The 16,404-nt window shown below is 39.8% G+C and overlaps 1 protein-coding gene across 2 annotated transcripts in view; it reads left to right on the top strand.

Annotated features, from left to right (window-relative positions):
* The window catches only part of DCLK1 (doublecortin like kinase 1), a 239,713-nt gene that overhangs the window by 8,574 nt on the left and 214,735 nt on the right, over positions 1-16,404 (top strand). For both annotated transcript variants that reach the window (XM_051608524.1, XM_051608526.1), the window contains exon 3: positions 6,922-7,268. In XM_051608524.1, the coding sequence (XP_051464484.1) occupies positions 6,922-7,268 (347 nt within the window). The remainder of the gene's footprint in view (positions 1-6,921; positions 7,269-16,404) is intronic.

Raw genomic sequence — 16,404 nt, 5'->3', positions numbered from 1 at the left:
ATAAAAGCAAAGTATCTGTTTAAATGTTTGTAGAGCTGAATCTATATGCATATTTGTTTATAGGACTGAATTTACACTGGATATTTACCATGGACTTGATCCAGGGCTATCAAAGTTAGCGAAACTTGGACTGGATCCTGTGGCAGATATGCCTGCAATCCCAACATTGTTTAATAAACAAAGAGCTGATTAATCCTGTTGCATAAAATGGTAGAAGTTTGTTCTGGCACTGTTTATCTGATTATTTTATTTTGTGAATTTGAGAAAATTCACCCATTAGCCAGTTAATTCACATAGTGTTTCCCTTAACTACTTCTTGGCAGATCCCATGGTTTCTTATTCTAGGTACTTTTCCAGTTATTTTTCTTTTAAACTGTGCATTGCCTTTCTTGCTTGTAGCAAGACTATGGAAGTTTGAGGGGTAGAATGGGGGGGATGTATGTGTTAACTTTTTCAATTGGGTTTTGATGAGGAAAAAAAATAATTTGTAGTCTGAGCTGAGCAGAAGGAATGATGTGCAAAATAAATCCTTTGGAAGGTTTGAGGAGATCTGATTTAAAGTTTCTGGTGCATCTTATTGCTAGGTGAACATGGGTAGGTCAGATTTATTTCCTGTAGGTGTGCTGTCTCTTTTGCACTGTTGCATTTTTTTCAGACGCTGCAGAAAGACAAGGCAGCAGTAATGTAGTTTAAGTAGGTTATTGCTTCATTAACACATTTGGGACCTGTCAGATAGGAACTTATTTGGTTCAGGTCATCTTTCTTTTGCAATCTGATCTGTGTGTTGAGGGATAGTCAGAATTCTTTGTCTTTTCCCCTGAGAGATTGCTCTTCTCCCTTTTGCATGTACAAGACCAAAGAGTGGAAGTGAAGGAGGGCAGGTGTGCCTGTTGCACGAGGTGCTTGGAGTGCTGGTCCCTTCTCTTTTCTCTTAATCTATTTATCGTCCCATCTGTTGGGGAAATTGACTGCAGTGAATCACTGAGCATCCTCGCCAGGACGCCTCACTACCAAAGTGTGCAATTACTGCAGTTCCTCCATCTCTGGTGGGCTAGTAAATTAACCTTCCTTTTGTTGTACATACTCCTTTACAAGGGATCGATGCTATTCTCACTAAATTGGAGTCCTGCTTCCTCACTAAGGGCTTGGTGGTTCCCTCTCTGTTTGCACGATTCAAATACATTCTCAGTTCCTTCTCCAATTTTCACCTGAGACCAGATGGCTTCTTTATGACATCATTTTAAGCCAAGTTGCCTTTAGCACAGAAAAACAATGCAAATAATCACTTTTAAGAGATCATTCTTGTAGTAAGAGTATCAGCAAGCTGATGGAAGGAAACTAACTGCTAATACCAATATGCCAAAGAGGGGATCAAACACTTGCATCAGAGAATCTCCACGATTCAGTGTCTCCTTAGCAGCCACCCTGTACACAGATATTAGGCTTTTCATTATATTTTTAATACGTGAAGCATTTAATGAAATTCTGTCATGAACTAGAAAAACTGTCCTTGAGGTTTATGTGCCTCTAGTGGTTCAGTTGCATTGAATTTTTACAGATGTGTAACTACAGGTAGTAGGATTTTGTGGTGGTTTGGTTTTGTGTTTTGTTGGGGTTTTTTTGCTAAGCATAAACTGTTTGGGCTTCCATCTTTCTGCATGATTAGATTTCTGATTAACTCAATGCTAGGATTTATTCTAATCATTCCATATGGAATTTCCTGAAGTGTTGGGCACTTGCACAACTTAAATTGTAGGATTACTGGTTCAAAACTGGCAAGCAAACATTTTGAATCTTTGTTTTGAAAGGTTGAGGTGACGTGCGTTTCATTTGCACTGCTGCTATGAAGAGGCCGGAAGGCTGTCAGGATAGAGATACTTCCTAATACGTAGTAAAGGCTATTTTCCTACATGTCAGATATCCCAAAACAGCTTCGTGTTCCCTCTTTCTACTGGCTATCGATACTGTAATCAACAGTCAAAACTTCATTAGTGACAGCTGATTTGTTGTGAATACCTTACTCCTCTCTCTTGGGGAGCTACAGCATAGTAGACACTTGAGTTGGGTTGTCTTTTCTGTGCTTTTGTTTAATTCAGCATCTCCAAAGATTCCTTCTTCAACACATGTTCTGTTACAAATGTAGTTTTTGCAGATTGTCACTGTCTTCCTCTAGGTGTCAGCTGGTAAAAGCTGATGTTTGTGGGCTGTGTTTGTGCTTAGGCCTGACCCTGAGTAAGAGCTGGTAGTGTTCAGTGGGAATACCCCCAGAGGTGTATTTTCCTGGTGCTCCAGAGCTTGGGCAACCAACTTGTAGCTGGTAGCAGATCACAACTTCTGTGTCCCCTCAGGTCCAAGTCACAATGGTAAGGCTTTTGTCTGGGATCCAGTTGTAGTCAAAGGTTACCAGCAATGGAAAAAAAAAGAAAACTCTGCCATCAACTGATATTTTTGGTGAGAAAGCAGTAGTTAAGGTAGGAGGTGGATTTATTGGACTAGTAAGTCAGGACTCTTGTGAAACTTCATGGCAGTCTTCTCTCCTTAAGGTAACTGGAAAAAAGGGGGGATGAAAATCTAGGTGAAGGCTTCTTTCCTTTGAAAGCATCCATGGACGCTAAAGGATTAGGTTAGATATTGAAATTTCAGGCTGCTGTGAGGTTGGCTCTCACATTAAGGAGATTTAAGCTTGTATGTCAGTGTTTCCAGTGTTTTGAGCACCTAACGTTTGCTAGATGTCACCATAAAACAGGGCTTACTGATCTTACCTCAGATAGAAGATACTTTTAGGACATGGAGGGTTTGTCCATTTAGTTTTTGTTTTTACAGCCCTGGCCCTTAGGACCACCATGAATGGGAACTGCAGTCCCTGACTAACATCCCTGAAAGTTTACAAGCCTTTGCTTTAAAGTATAAACAGTCTTAAATAGCAGCATTATAGCAGAAGTGTCTGCTTTTCTACTGAAGATGCTGCATCTCAGAAGGCCTTGGATACTCTACCTCCAAGATACTCCATAGCTAAATATGAGCTTCTTCAAGGATAAAAAAAGAATATTGGTGCAAATATTTTACTGATGTAATATAGTACTGCTGGAAATGAAGAAAAAGAAAACAGAGTAATGTTAAAACAATCCCATAGGTTCAGTGATTGCATTGGTCTCTTTTATGGTAATTTACACAAAATTGTTTTGTAATGAAGAGCTGACTTGAGCTGTTAAGTGTTACAAGGAATCCCACTGACCTTTAAATATAGCTGATATTAAAAATCATGTGGGATGCCATTCTTTCAAGAAGTGGAACCAAAAGAGTTCCTAATAAACTGCGTGTAAATCTAGGTACAATGTGTACTTCCATTTGTTCATGCACCTACCCTTTGAGAAGTGAGTTTTAATACGAAGCCTTGTTTTTAAAGAAGTAATTGCTGTTCCATACACTTAACCTGAACAATTTCTCTGATGGCTCTGAACCTGAAAATCTGATTTTTACTCCCCTGCTCCCCCAAAAAGAAGTTGCTCATGGATTTTAAATGTAACAGCCAACAGAACTGGAAACAAGAATAGATTTAAAAAAAAATAAATCTAAGGGACTTCTCCAAAGTCTTTTATAGAACAGGTATTTGTGTTGAGTGGTCTTATTCATAGTAGGATGTTTAAATATTATTTTTTTTTTTTGCTACAAAATGATATTAATGTTTTTAAAAACTTGTTAATTTTATGGATGCAGTGTGGTAGGTGCATTCTGACCTTGCAGTAATTGATCAACTAGGGCTAAAAATATTGGGCAGGGACGTGGATAAAAGAGAATATGTACTGTTTGATCACTCTTGGATTGTTCTTGCAGCTAAGTCTTTCTGTTCTGGTGTTAACAAGTAATTATCTCTAGATATATCTCTCTCTCATAGATATACAGTGAATAAAAGGAAGAGCTTACCTTTGTCTCTTGGGAGGCTGGTCAAAGCATTCCATCTCAGATTCCTTTCTCAGCTCTTTAGATGTTACTGCAAAGTTCAGATTACCTTGAATTTACATGATGAATATACACAGTATGGGAATGTCTCACTTCATCTCTTGCTCTGTATTTTTGCTTTAAGAATACCTTTAAAAAAATGAGGGGGGAGAGGCAGAGGGAAGAACAAACTTTTTTTTTTTTGTGTTTCTTGCTTGATTCTATGCTATCATTGCATTTATAGAATCATTTCTGTTGGAAAAGACCCTTAAGATTGAGTCCAACCACAAACCTAACACTGCCAAGACCACCACAAAACCATGTCCTGAAGCACCACAGCTACATGTCTTTTAAATACTTCCAGGGATGGTGACTAAGCCACCTCTCTAGGCAGCCTGTTCCAGTGTTTGGTAACTCTTCCAGTGGAGAAATTTTTCTCAATATCCAATCTAAACCTCCCCTGGCACAATTTGAGGCCATTTCCTCTCATCTTATCTCTTGTTACTTCAGAGAAGAAACCAACCCCAACCTCGCTACAACCTCCTTTTAGGTAGTTGTAGAGGGAGATGAGGTCTCCCCTCAGCCTCCTTTTCTCCAGACTGAATAACCCCAGTTCCCTCAGCTGCTCCTTACAGGACTTGTTCTTTAGACCCTTAACCAGCTTTGCTGTGCTTCTTTGGATATGCTGCACCACCTCGGTGTCCTTCTTGTAGTGGGAGGCCCAACAGTTTTCAAGGTGTGGCCTCACCAATACTGAGTACAGGGGGACAGTCACTTCCCAGTCCTGCTAGCCACACTGTTCCTGATACAAGCCAGGATGCTGTTGGCCTTCTTGGCCACCTGAGCACACTGCTGGCTTGAATTCAGATGGCTTTCAGCCACTCAACTTGGAGTTGTCTGTCATTACCTTTTCTGCTGAGTGGTCCAATTTCACATGTTGATCTGACTTCCTTGTCTTCTTTTGGAGTTTTTCCACTGCCTTTCTGATAATCACTGTACAATGTACACTGTACTGTCTCATCTTTGGAGCATCATGCCAACAGACTTGAACCTAGGTTGCACCCAGGGCCTCATGTCCCTGTGGATTCCCTTGCCATTTGTGACTGTGGTAACTCTGTGTTACCACACACGAACCAACTCCTTTGGTTTATGCCAGATTCTGGAGATGCTGTCGAAACGCTACAATTCCTTGTGTGAGGGAAGTGTCAGAAGCTCTTTGTCCCTCTTGGAAGCTGACAGGAACAAAAGGAATCTGGGAACTGAACAAAGTCCAGTTGTTCTATGAGCAGATAAGATCAGAAGAAGAACCTTCTGCTTGACAGCAACATGAACATCAAGACAGCAGATTTTGAATTTGGGAATTTCTGTAAGTCGTGGAAGCATCCTGACAGCCGGTAGCCTCTGTGTTGGCATTTGTTCATGACACATTCCTTGTGTGCTGTTTTGGCTGTAAGTTTGGGTGCTGTGATACCTTAACATTTGTATTCAGAAGTAAAAATTAAATACTTTTTTGTTTTAATACTGATGAGTCCTCTTTCCTTAGGGTAGGGGATCATTAGGAAAATCTTTGGTTCTTGTGTGCTTTTTGGCATAGAACCATCAAATGATTTGAGTTGGAAGGGACCTTAAAGATTATCTAGTTCCAACCCTTCTGCATGGACCAGGTTGCTTAGAGCCCCATCCAATCTGGCCTTGAATGCTTCCAGAGGTGGGGCATCCACCACTTCCCTAGGCAGCCTGTTCCAGTGTCTCACAACCCCCATAGGAGGTACATGACTGAGTTTTCTTCTGTTTTAAAGTACCTCATCCTAAACTGCTAGCACGAAGGCCTCTATTCTGTTAACATGTACTGAACTACTGAACCCAGCAGAATTAAAATGTCTCGGATATTTTTGTGGTATTGTTCAGGATAGGATTTTACATTATTTGTAAAAGAGTTTAATTGCCAGAAGGTGTGGCTCTAGTATAGTTTTCTTTAGATTTTTTTATTTGCAGCCAGAGGGTGAATTTGATCACTTTTTGTTGCAAAATTAGTATTGTCTTTCTTATGTTCCATCAGATCACCAAGCTGATCCAACTCACCCACTGTGACTGGCAGTGCAGTCACTCAGTCAAGCTCCAGGGAGAAGTTAGAAGCACTCAAGCAGGTGCCCCTTTGGCAGCAGTCTGCAGCTGGGCTGGACTAACATGTCACTCAACAGAGACATGTTGGTGTTTTCTGGCTATTTTATAGTTACCCAGAAATTTTGTGGGTGTGGTAATTGCAAAAATATTTTTTTGTAGATCATGCTACAGTAGAAACATAAGCTATCAACCATTTTTCTTTTCTTTAAAGTATGGTACATTTGATGTGCAGAGAATGTTGTAAGCTACTGTTTTCCTTCCTTTCCCTCTATATTATGTACTGAGTCAGCAGAATAATTGAGTGAAATTTCTTGCCTGTATGTATCCTGGGTTTATGTTCCTTGAAGCTTTAAATAAATGTTTTCAAATCTCCTATGACACTTTCACCCACCTTTTAAACAAAGTTATTTGTAATCTGTAGTTTTTTTATAACATTTTATTTCCTCTGAAGTATGTGGGCCCTGCTGTTTTGTTGGGGGTTGGCCATGAAAGCATGAAGACAGGGGAGCACTGTGATAATGCCCTGGGGCTGGGCAGCTGATGAGATACAAACAGCAAACACTACTTACTGGCAGTAGTGATACCCACTGCAGATGACATTTTCCAAGAAGAAAACTGCTGCTTACAAGGATTTTGTAACAGCGTTTTCTGAATGGTTAGCTGACAAGTGATCGTTAAAAGAAATTTTATAGTCTGTAGAGCTGGAGAAGGGAAGAGATCGATACCTTATGTACTGTAGGTCATGAACGATAAGAATAATGGTTAATGACTTGAAAAGGATTTTATACTTTTCTGTTTCTTTATTTGCCCTTCCCCCCTGCAGTCTGACTTGCTGGTCTTACACTTTTGTTTCCACAGGGGAAAGCTATGTCTGTGGTTCCATAGAACCCTTCAAGAAGCTGGAGTACACGAAGAATGTAAACCCAAACTGGTCAGTGAATGTTAAGACAACCTCTGCTTCTCGCTCAGTGCCATCCCTTGCCACTGCTAAAGGAGGCACTCCAGATGCAAAAGAGAATAAGGATTTCATTAGGCCTAAACTTGTCACTATCATCAGGAGTGGAGTGAAACCACGGAAAGCAGTCCGGATTCTGCTCAACAAGAAGACAGCACATTCATTTGAACAGGTTCTTACTGATATAACTGATGCCATCAAGCTGGATTCAGGGGTGGTTAAACGCTTATACACACTAGATGGAAAACAGGTAAGAAATTTTGTTATTATTCTCAACATGAATAAAATAGAATTTTCCAAAAGGAAAAGAACATTAGTAAAACCACTTTTCTCTAGATAGTAGATTCAGGCTTTCCACTGCTTCTAGCATACTAAAGATTTGTCAGCAGTTCAAAAACATATAATGAAGTATTGCTTGGCCTCAGTGATGGTCTTGCCATTTATGATAAATAATATCCCTAAATCTGTCAGTTGAAAGTGTGATGTGGTTTTGACTCTGTATGCTGGAAATGTAGGATGAAGGATGTAATTTTCTCACGTTGTTAACTTGTTTCAGCTTTTTATTGCAGCAGCGTTATGAATCATTGTACTTGCCTTTAAATAAACTGTAAGAACTAACAGTGAGGACACATTCCACCATAATAAATGCAGGCCTACTGCTGTCCACAGTGACCAAATGATGAATCTTACTGCAGCTAGAAAGGACTATGAAGATGGTGCAAGTTTAGAAAATGAGTGAGCTTTTCCTCTTTTGCAGTAAAACAGGTAGAGTTATGTGTGGTGCCCACATATATTGATAATTGTCTTGTGGGTTGCATATTATTTCTTCTATGAAATACCTTCAAGCAGTGTCTCTTTTTTGCTAACTTACTAAATTGCGGTGGGGTGAGATTTTTTGGAGGCTTCTTATTGAACTTGAAGATGACAAGAAAAAATATTAGAGTAATCCTACTTCTTTTTTGTCTTTCACTGTATTTGTAATTTATCTACGGACATGTATTAATTATAGAAAAACTGGAGGAGCTGTTAACCTCATGAAGGGCAAAACTAATTTCAGCATGACCTGAATTGATTTAGAGCAATGGTGACTCTAGAGAAATAAGGTAGATACTTGCATTTACAGATGTAACTTATTAAACTGGAGAAATGGTAGAAGTATCAAATGTGAGTAGAAGGATGAGTGAAAAGTCTCCCCATGAAGCTAGCAGCTGCTAGAGATCAAGATATTTCTGCTGTAATACAACTGTGTTTTGCAGATTCTGGGCTCAGTGATTCACAGATACACAGCTAACAGTGTAGCTATCAGGTGATGCTGCAAAATATGCTTGATACAGGTAAATGCTCAGCTAGATCTGGTGGTGATCCTAACATGTCTGCAGTTATTGGAATTAATATGCAGGTATAGCTCTGGAAAGAGCTACAGCAGTACCCTCTAATCTCAGAGAGGGCAAGTTGATGGACAAGTTGCTTATTCAGAGCACTGGTTCAAATCAGGGCCAAGTCTGGCTTGACCAGAAGTCACTTTCATCTCCTATTTTGTATCTGTAACCTCTGACACTAGTTACAGATGGTAATTCAGTGATGACTGCATACATGCCTGTAAGGATCCCATTACTGTGGCTTCAGTGGGAGCTTTGATCTGGAGCAAAAATGTGGATGTGAAGTTCCTTTTGCTTGCAGCAAAAGTAAATGTGTGCCTGGGGAAACTCTCAATTTCTGTCCTTCTTACCTTGCCTCATGTTCCAGGGTACACAACACTAAGGCTAGTAAATTTGAGGAAGGTGTTAGGACTTCAAAGCTGCAGACGTCAGCGGTAGTCTCTGCTGTGACCTTGACAAAAGATTTTGAGTGACTATTCCAGTTCCTGCAAACCCTCTCAAGAAAAAGAAATGCATATCTGTTTTGTATTGTGTAAGTAAATAAACTTGTGGTTCAGTTATGAAGGAGTGTGTGCTGGAAAGATGTTGATGTGACCTCTCGTGTACTGGATAGTGTGCTCACTTTTATTTGTTTTTTATTCCAAACTCCCCTTCGATGGTTATGCCTAAAACAAAACAAAAAAACACAACCTGTACATCTGTTTTAGAGCTCAAATTGCTGGAAAATAAATAGTACTATCCTACTTCTGGGGCAAAGGGAAGACCAGGCTTTCCTGGCCTCAGTGTTGGCAGAGTTCAGTTGTCAAGTGATGGGTTTTGAGATGAGCTTAAATTGGTGGTGTACTGGGACACTTGTGAACTTCTTCACAGCCTGAAACCCTTGTGTCTAAAGGCTCTCCCAGGAGACTTGTATCTCCACATGTATTCACTCCTTCCCCTTCGGGCTGTTAAGTTGAATCCTGTAGCTGGCTGGCTAACACTATTGTTAAGGGCAGGGTTTGGGGAAGGTGTATGTGTAACAGAGACTTTGCTCACTGCACATACAAAGCAGCTTTGCTGGCAGAAAGGGAAATGAATGATCCCAGGCTCAGCAGGGCAGCCTGTTGCTCACCCCTGCATGGGGAAGTCATTGATTTCCTGTGCTGCTAGGCAATTGCTGCTCCATTTTTCTCTGCCAAAAGCCTGATCTCCCAGATGGCTTTGGGGACACGATGATGGATTTTTTTATTGCTAAACTCAAGCTGGGAATGATTACTAGGAGGAAATCCATGGTAAACCCAACATTTTTCCTGCAGTGTTTATAGTTGGGAACTTCTGCTGTGATTCTGGCTGGAGCTTGGAAGGTTCTGGAAAAGCCTGTGATCAGTGGTTAAACCTAACAAATCTGTGATTAAATCTTTCATCACTAACTTAAAAAGCAATAAAATCTTAAAGCTCTGAGCCAAAAAAAGTAATTTACTGTAAGGATAAGAGAATAAACCTCTCTTAGGATTATTCTTTAGGAATGTAACTTAGAGAAAGGCTGTTCTGTACAGTCATCTCTTGAGGCCAACACTGGAGTTGCTCATCCATAGCAAAAATTGACAAGAGTCCCAAATATTGTTAAAGCACATGAGCAATGAGGTATGTATATCATTGTTGGATACTATTATTAGATGCCTCAGGCTAATCAAAAGACAGTAGTAAGAGTCAGAGTCTTAACTAGACATCCAAGTTAGGTGATTGTCCCACACTAACACTACACATTAAGGAACTGAGGTTAAATCCTCTCCCTCCAAAGAGCTTGGTTAGTTCAAATGTTTTGATTTGTACCTCTGAAAGACATTAATAAATACTATGCTCAGTTAAAAGGAATTTAAATGGTGTCCTGTAAAATTTTATGACAATGCAAAGAACTTGTCTTTGTGAGACAGGTTGTGATTGGACAGGCAGTACTTGAGGAAAGTTAGGATTACTACAAAGAAAGCTCCTCCATTATGACTGATTGCTTTCCCCATCCCAAGAATTTCTTCTCATTTTGAAAATTTTTTAATGCTGGAATGGGAGGAGTAAGGAAGGGAAACAAACCACAAGAAAACAAACCCCAACAAAGTTAACTAACTGACCTTCTCTCATCAAGTCAGTGCCGGTTCAGGGACTGAAACTTCATGTTTTCCAGTATTGGGTAGGCATTTACTTTGAATTTCATGCGTTTAATTTAGTGTTGTTAAAATGTATTTCTCACTGGTGTAAACAGGGTGACTAGTAGTTTATTTGTATTTCCTTATAACTTGTGTCAGCAGAACTCAAGTCAGAATATGTATTTTGACTTCAAGGGTTATGAAACTTTGGAATATCATTTCATTTGGGCAAAAAAAGGACACAACATACAGCTGCAATCTGATCGTTTACCATTTTGGTGGCCTGCATTTAGCATACTTTTGCAGTTCAATTATTAAAGGTTCCTCAAAGCAGGATAGATTCCATACTGTGTCTAGAATAGTACATGTGTAATTTTATGGGTATACTTATTTTTTTGACTGGTACAAGGAACTGATGTTGTTTGTACTCTGGAGAAAGAGAAAGATATCTCTGTAAGATATTGTTGGGTTTGAAGATGATGGTGGGACTCTCAGAAGTGTTTAATGGTCTTATAAGCTCAGGTCAAAATTAAAACCTGTCCAGGGGGATTTCTTGCAGTGTTTTCCTTGCCAACTTTCCTGTGGAAGGAAAATAAAAGTAGAATTTTATGGCTTTAGAGGTTTAATGGCTGCTTGTAGGAATTCAGATCATGAAGGCATGCTCCTGCTGTGATTATTTGTTTTTTATTTTTATTTCTTTTTTTTAGATTAAAAGATTGTTTTAGTGCATGAAAATATATTGTTACTATTGACACTTAGTATTCTCTTGCAGAGAAGGAGCACTTTCTTACAGCTAAAATGTCTTGCTTTACTGTAGCTGTACCGTTTCAGTTTAGTTTTTAACCTTCCCTTAAGAGAAGCTGTCAATTCTAGTTTGATGTGCATTAAAATATGGTTTTGCAAAAGGCAGTGCATGAACATACAGTGCAAACATCAAGGGTGCAAGCTGTCTGTGGAGATAGACTCTGGTTGCTGTGTTGCAAGCTCAGTTTTCTGGTTTCTGTGTCCTGATGCACTTCTAGAACAACATTAGAGACTAAAATGGGAGAATACTAATAAAGGTCACATATAACAGCAAAACTGAAACGAAGCCATTTGTAGAAGTGATATGGTGTGTATATTTGAACAAGGTATTTACAATTTGCATGTTTAGACAAAGACTGAAGTTTGGATTGAAGTGCTTTATCACCTTGTAAGTCCTCCATTTGCTTTTGGAAGAACAAACATCTGGTTTATAATGGGACCATCTTATTTGATCAGGTGGTTTGTTTAGCTTAACTAGATGCAATAATGCAAATTATTTTTCAGTTTATGCATTATGCTGTGGATTTGACTCCAAACAGCTAAGTGGTCAGAGGCTGAGATAAAAGAATAAAAGTCAGTATCTGATTATTTTTTAAAATATATTATTTCAAAACTACTTACCTTTACAAATATGAACTACAACTACTGTTCTTTAAAGACAAACCTTACACAAGTGTGTGTGAGAGGTGGAGGGTGGAATGGGAGAGAGTCTCTCAATAACCTTGTGTTAAGCCATTAATATTGTGACTGCAAGGAAAGGAAACATCACAGTGCTGAAGCCTGAAGCTTCTCTACTGAATGTAAAATGATTTTGGTTTTTATTGGAACCTCACTCAAAGGGGATATCTTAAGATAAAAAAAAACTTGCTTTCCTGTGTAGTCCTCTCTGTCAAGGTCCCTAATGTCTTAGTTCTTTAGAGATAATTAATACTACTGTTTTAAGAAAGTACTCTCAAGAAAAAGGAACTATTTTCACCTAGACCTAGCCTGATCATGTGCTTTTTTTTTAATCGTTTTGTTCTTGAGAACTGGAAAACATTTGGTAATGTCTGTAATCTAGAGCAAATTTTTTGGCCAAGTCTACCCATTTGTAGCATGGATTAAAGAACTCAAATGTCTTTCTGTAGATCTCCATTGTCCATGGTACAAAAAAGCCTATATAAAGCAAGGTAGGTTTCATTAATGTAAAAACATTTTCTAGTTAGCATTTATGTACTATGTTATACAACAATTGAGGCAAAATGTATTTTAAACAAAACAAAATTTATGTGGATTAAGTGACTTGTTTTGTGTGTGCTCTGTAATTTTGATTCACATCAGCACTGTAATCAGTTCCATTCTTCATATAGAAAGTGTATTTAATTTTAAGGGTGACTGGTTGTGCACAGTTTTATTTATTTGCTCTTCAGTTGTAGCGTGCAACTTAAAGTTATTAATAGTTTGAAAAATGCAGACAATAAGTGCTATTTTATCTTCTGTGTGACTTCTCTCTCGAGTGCAGTAACTTAAACTTCTTTTTCTGAAGGTTTTGGAGCTCCCTGCCTGCCACAGAACACAGGGGTGGTGTTGATTGACCAGAGAACCATGGTGAATTCTCTGTGAGATGTGTATGTGCAGATACTGATGAACTGGGAGCAAACATTAAGTAAGATGGCTTCTACAGATCACAGAAGCGTTTTACCAAGGAACTGCACTTAGGGAAAGTTGTGCTTATGTTATTGAGGTGGTACTTTAATATAGCACTACCACTTGGGGACCTGAAACCCATTGTGCTAACAGTATACAAGGTGTTACTTGCTCGAGGACTTCTAATGTGAATGCAAGATGGACATAATCTGTGTTGCTTTATTTTAGACATGAAGTTTTTGGCCCTATTTTGGAGATGCTGTCAGACAACCATGTTGTGTAGCTGTGAGAGGCACCAAAAATGTCTCTCCAGCTTTTAATGCACCTCACTTTCCCTCCTTCCTGCCTGCAGTATATTTAATAAAAAAACTTTCTGGAATGTATTTGATTTCTGGCTTTGGTGTTTTGCAACTCATTTTCATGAAGGACTTAAAAGATGAGGCTTTTTTTCCCCAACACTGGGGAAAAGGCCTCTTCTTGAAGACATGATAGACTGAAAAAAAAAATCAGTGACTGAAAATTGTCAATCTCAGCAGGTGGTGAAGGGGTCTGGGGGTCTTGGAAAATTCTTACAATTACTATTGAGAGAAATGGACTTCGATTACAAATTAGACTGTACTTTAATAAAAAACAAAAACAAACAAACATCAAAATCTGGTTAAAAATAATTCAAAGACATACTAGGGTAGAGAGTTTGCTGGCAATTGGTATTATCCTGGTATTAGAGAATTGTGAGAGATCCTTGAACCCTTGTGACTCTGGGTAAGCTGTTTAGATGTCATGTTATGACATTGACTAACAATTTTAATTGTTACTCAAATAAAGACTTCTGTAAAGGAGTGAAGAGAAGCCCTTCTTCATTGAAAGCACTGTGTTAATTTGTCTAGAGTTAGTCCTATTATGCTGAGACTGACAACAGTGTTGCTTCATCTCTAAAAGCTCTCTCACAATAGGAGTTTCCAGGGTTGCTAACTGGCATCCTTTAGGAACTGTAGGCTGATTTTGAAAATTAAGAGGAAAGATGCCATCTCTTGTGACCTTTAGATTAATTTTCATGCTGTGCGAAAAAATAGCTGTTACGAATTGAATAAGAATGAAAACTTGCATATCTACTTCCTGTACCTTTAAATATCACTTAAGTTGATCACACTATGTTATAAGGACATCTGGCTATTCATTAGAGAGTTTAAGCATACTTAGAAGCCTTTTTTAAGGAAGAGTAATCTCCAGCTCCTCAAAGGTGGAGTATCATATTGTGTAAGTGTGAGGAAGGGTGCCTAATTGGGATTGTGTGGTCATTCAGAACTATCAGTTACTAGAGTGTAATTTTCCTCCATCTGGGCTTTGCTTCATTGCTTTAAATGTACCTTATGACTTCTCATCCAGTTAAGTTCAGATTTTCATATTGCTTACTAGTGAAGGGGAGAGAAAAATGAATGGAAACATCCCCAGCTGTAGGGTCTTGGTGTTGGTGGGTTTGGGTGTGGTTTTTTGCTAATTTGTGTGATGAAAGAGGACCTGGAAAAATGTTTGCAGATTTCTCTGGTGATGCTGTACAATGATTTTGTGGAGACAGGTGTGATATTACTGGTCATTGAATCCTAGAATCACAGAATGGTAGGGGTTGGAAGGGACTTCTAGAAATCATCTAGTCCAACCCCTCTGTTGCAGCAGGAACACCTAGGGCAGATCACACAGGAAAGCATCCAAGTGGGTCTTGAAAGTCTCCAGAGAAGTAGACCCCACCACCTCTCTGAGCAGCCAGTTCCAGTGCTCTGTCACCCTCACAGTAAAGAAGTTTTTCCTCATGTTGAGGTGGAACTTCCTGTGTTGTAGCTTGGTGCTGTTTCCCCTCGTCCTATCACAGGGAACCACTGAAAAGAGACTGGCCCATTCTTGACAGACACCCTTCAGATATTTATAGACTGTAATAGGGTCCCCCCTTTGTCTTCTTTTCTCCAGACTAAACAGCCCCAGGTGTCTTAGCCTTTCCCTGTATGACAGATGTTCCGGTCCCTTAATCATCCTTGTAGCTCTCTGTTGGACTTTTTCCAGTATATCCCCATCCCTCATGATCTGGGGAGCCCAGAACTGGACACAATACTCCAGATGTAGTCTTACTACAGCAGAGTACAGGGGGAGGAGAACCTCCCTTGACCTGCTGGCCACACTGTCTTTAATGCATCCCAGGATACTATTTGCTTTCTTGGCCACGAGGGCACACTGCTGACCCATGGATAACTTGTTGTCCACCAGGAACTCGAAGTCCTTCTCCATGGGGCTGCTTTCTAGCAGGTCAACCCCTAATCTATACTGGCACATGGTGTTTTTTCTCTCCAGGTGCAGAACTCTACACTTACTCTTGTTGAACCTCATTAGGTTCCTCTTTGCCCAGCTCTCCAGGCTGTCTGGATCTTGCTGAATGACCACACAGCCCTGAGGTGTGTCAGCCAATCCTCCCAGCTTTGTATCATCATCAAACTTGCTGAGGATGCACTCCATCCCTTCATCCAAGTCATTGATGAAGATGGCCCAGTACTGACCCCTGGAGAACACCACTAGTCACAGGTCTCTGACTGGACTCTGCACCATTGATCACAAACCTCTGGGCTCTGTTGCTTACTGCTCAATAACACACAGTCCTCAGGACCAGCCGAAATCTTTCTGTGATGCTTTCAAACAGCTATCGTCCTGAACTTTCACTGTTCTGTTCCCTCGTCCTGTTAAGATACTGTATTTCATGATTTTTACTGAACGAGCTGAGCTCAATAGTTTGACGACTTTACGGTGTATATTGTCAAACTGTCGAGTTCACTGGGATGATTTTATTTTAACTCTCTGAAGCTGTTAGTGTTAGTAATCAAACTTAGGCAAAATCAAGAAAGACTTTAAGGCCCTAGGGGAGAAAGTCAGGAGTTACGGTGCCCAAGTTATCTTTTCTTTATCTGGTTCAAGGACTGGGGGCAGTCAGGAACAGACACATAATGCAGATCAACTTCTGTCTATGAGGCTGGCGTTGCTGTGAGGGTTTTGGCTTTTATGATAATGGGACCTTCTATGAGTACTACAGCCTTCTGGGAAGGGATGGAATCCACCTCTAAAAAAGGCAGGGGAGTCTTTGGCAACAGGCTGGCCAACTTGGTGAGGCGGGCTTTAAACTGAAGGACCTGGGGGGAGGGATTCAAAATGGCAATGATCACTCCACTGTCACCACTACAACCAACTGGGGAATAAACCAGGCCAACCAGAGTAGTGTAAAATGTGTCTTAGCTGTCTCCTTAAATAAGAACCAAAAGATAAGCCACCTGAATTTTCTGTATACACGTGCATGCAATCTGGGGAATGAACAGGAGGAACTGGAGCTCCATACCCAGTCAAATAATTATGATATTGTAGGAATAACTGAAACATAGTGGGATGATTCACATGACTGGAGGACCATGATAGATGGTTACAG

Source organism: Apus apus, chromosome 1, assembly GCF_020740795.1.
Source record: "Apus apus isolate bApuApu2 chromosome 1, bApuApu2.pri.cur, whole genome shotgun sequence".
NCBI lineage: Eukaryota > Metazoa > Chordata > Aves > Apodiformes > Apodidae > Apus > Apus apus.
This window is presented reverse-complemented; position numbering and strand designations above follow the sequence as displayed.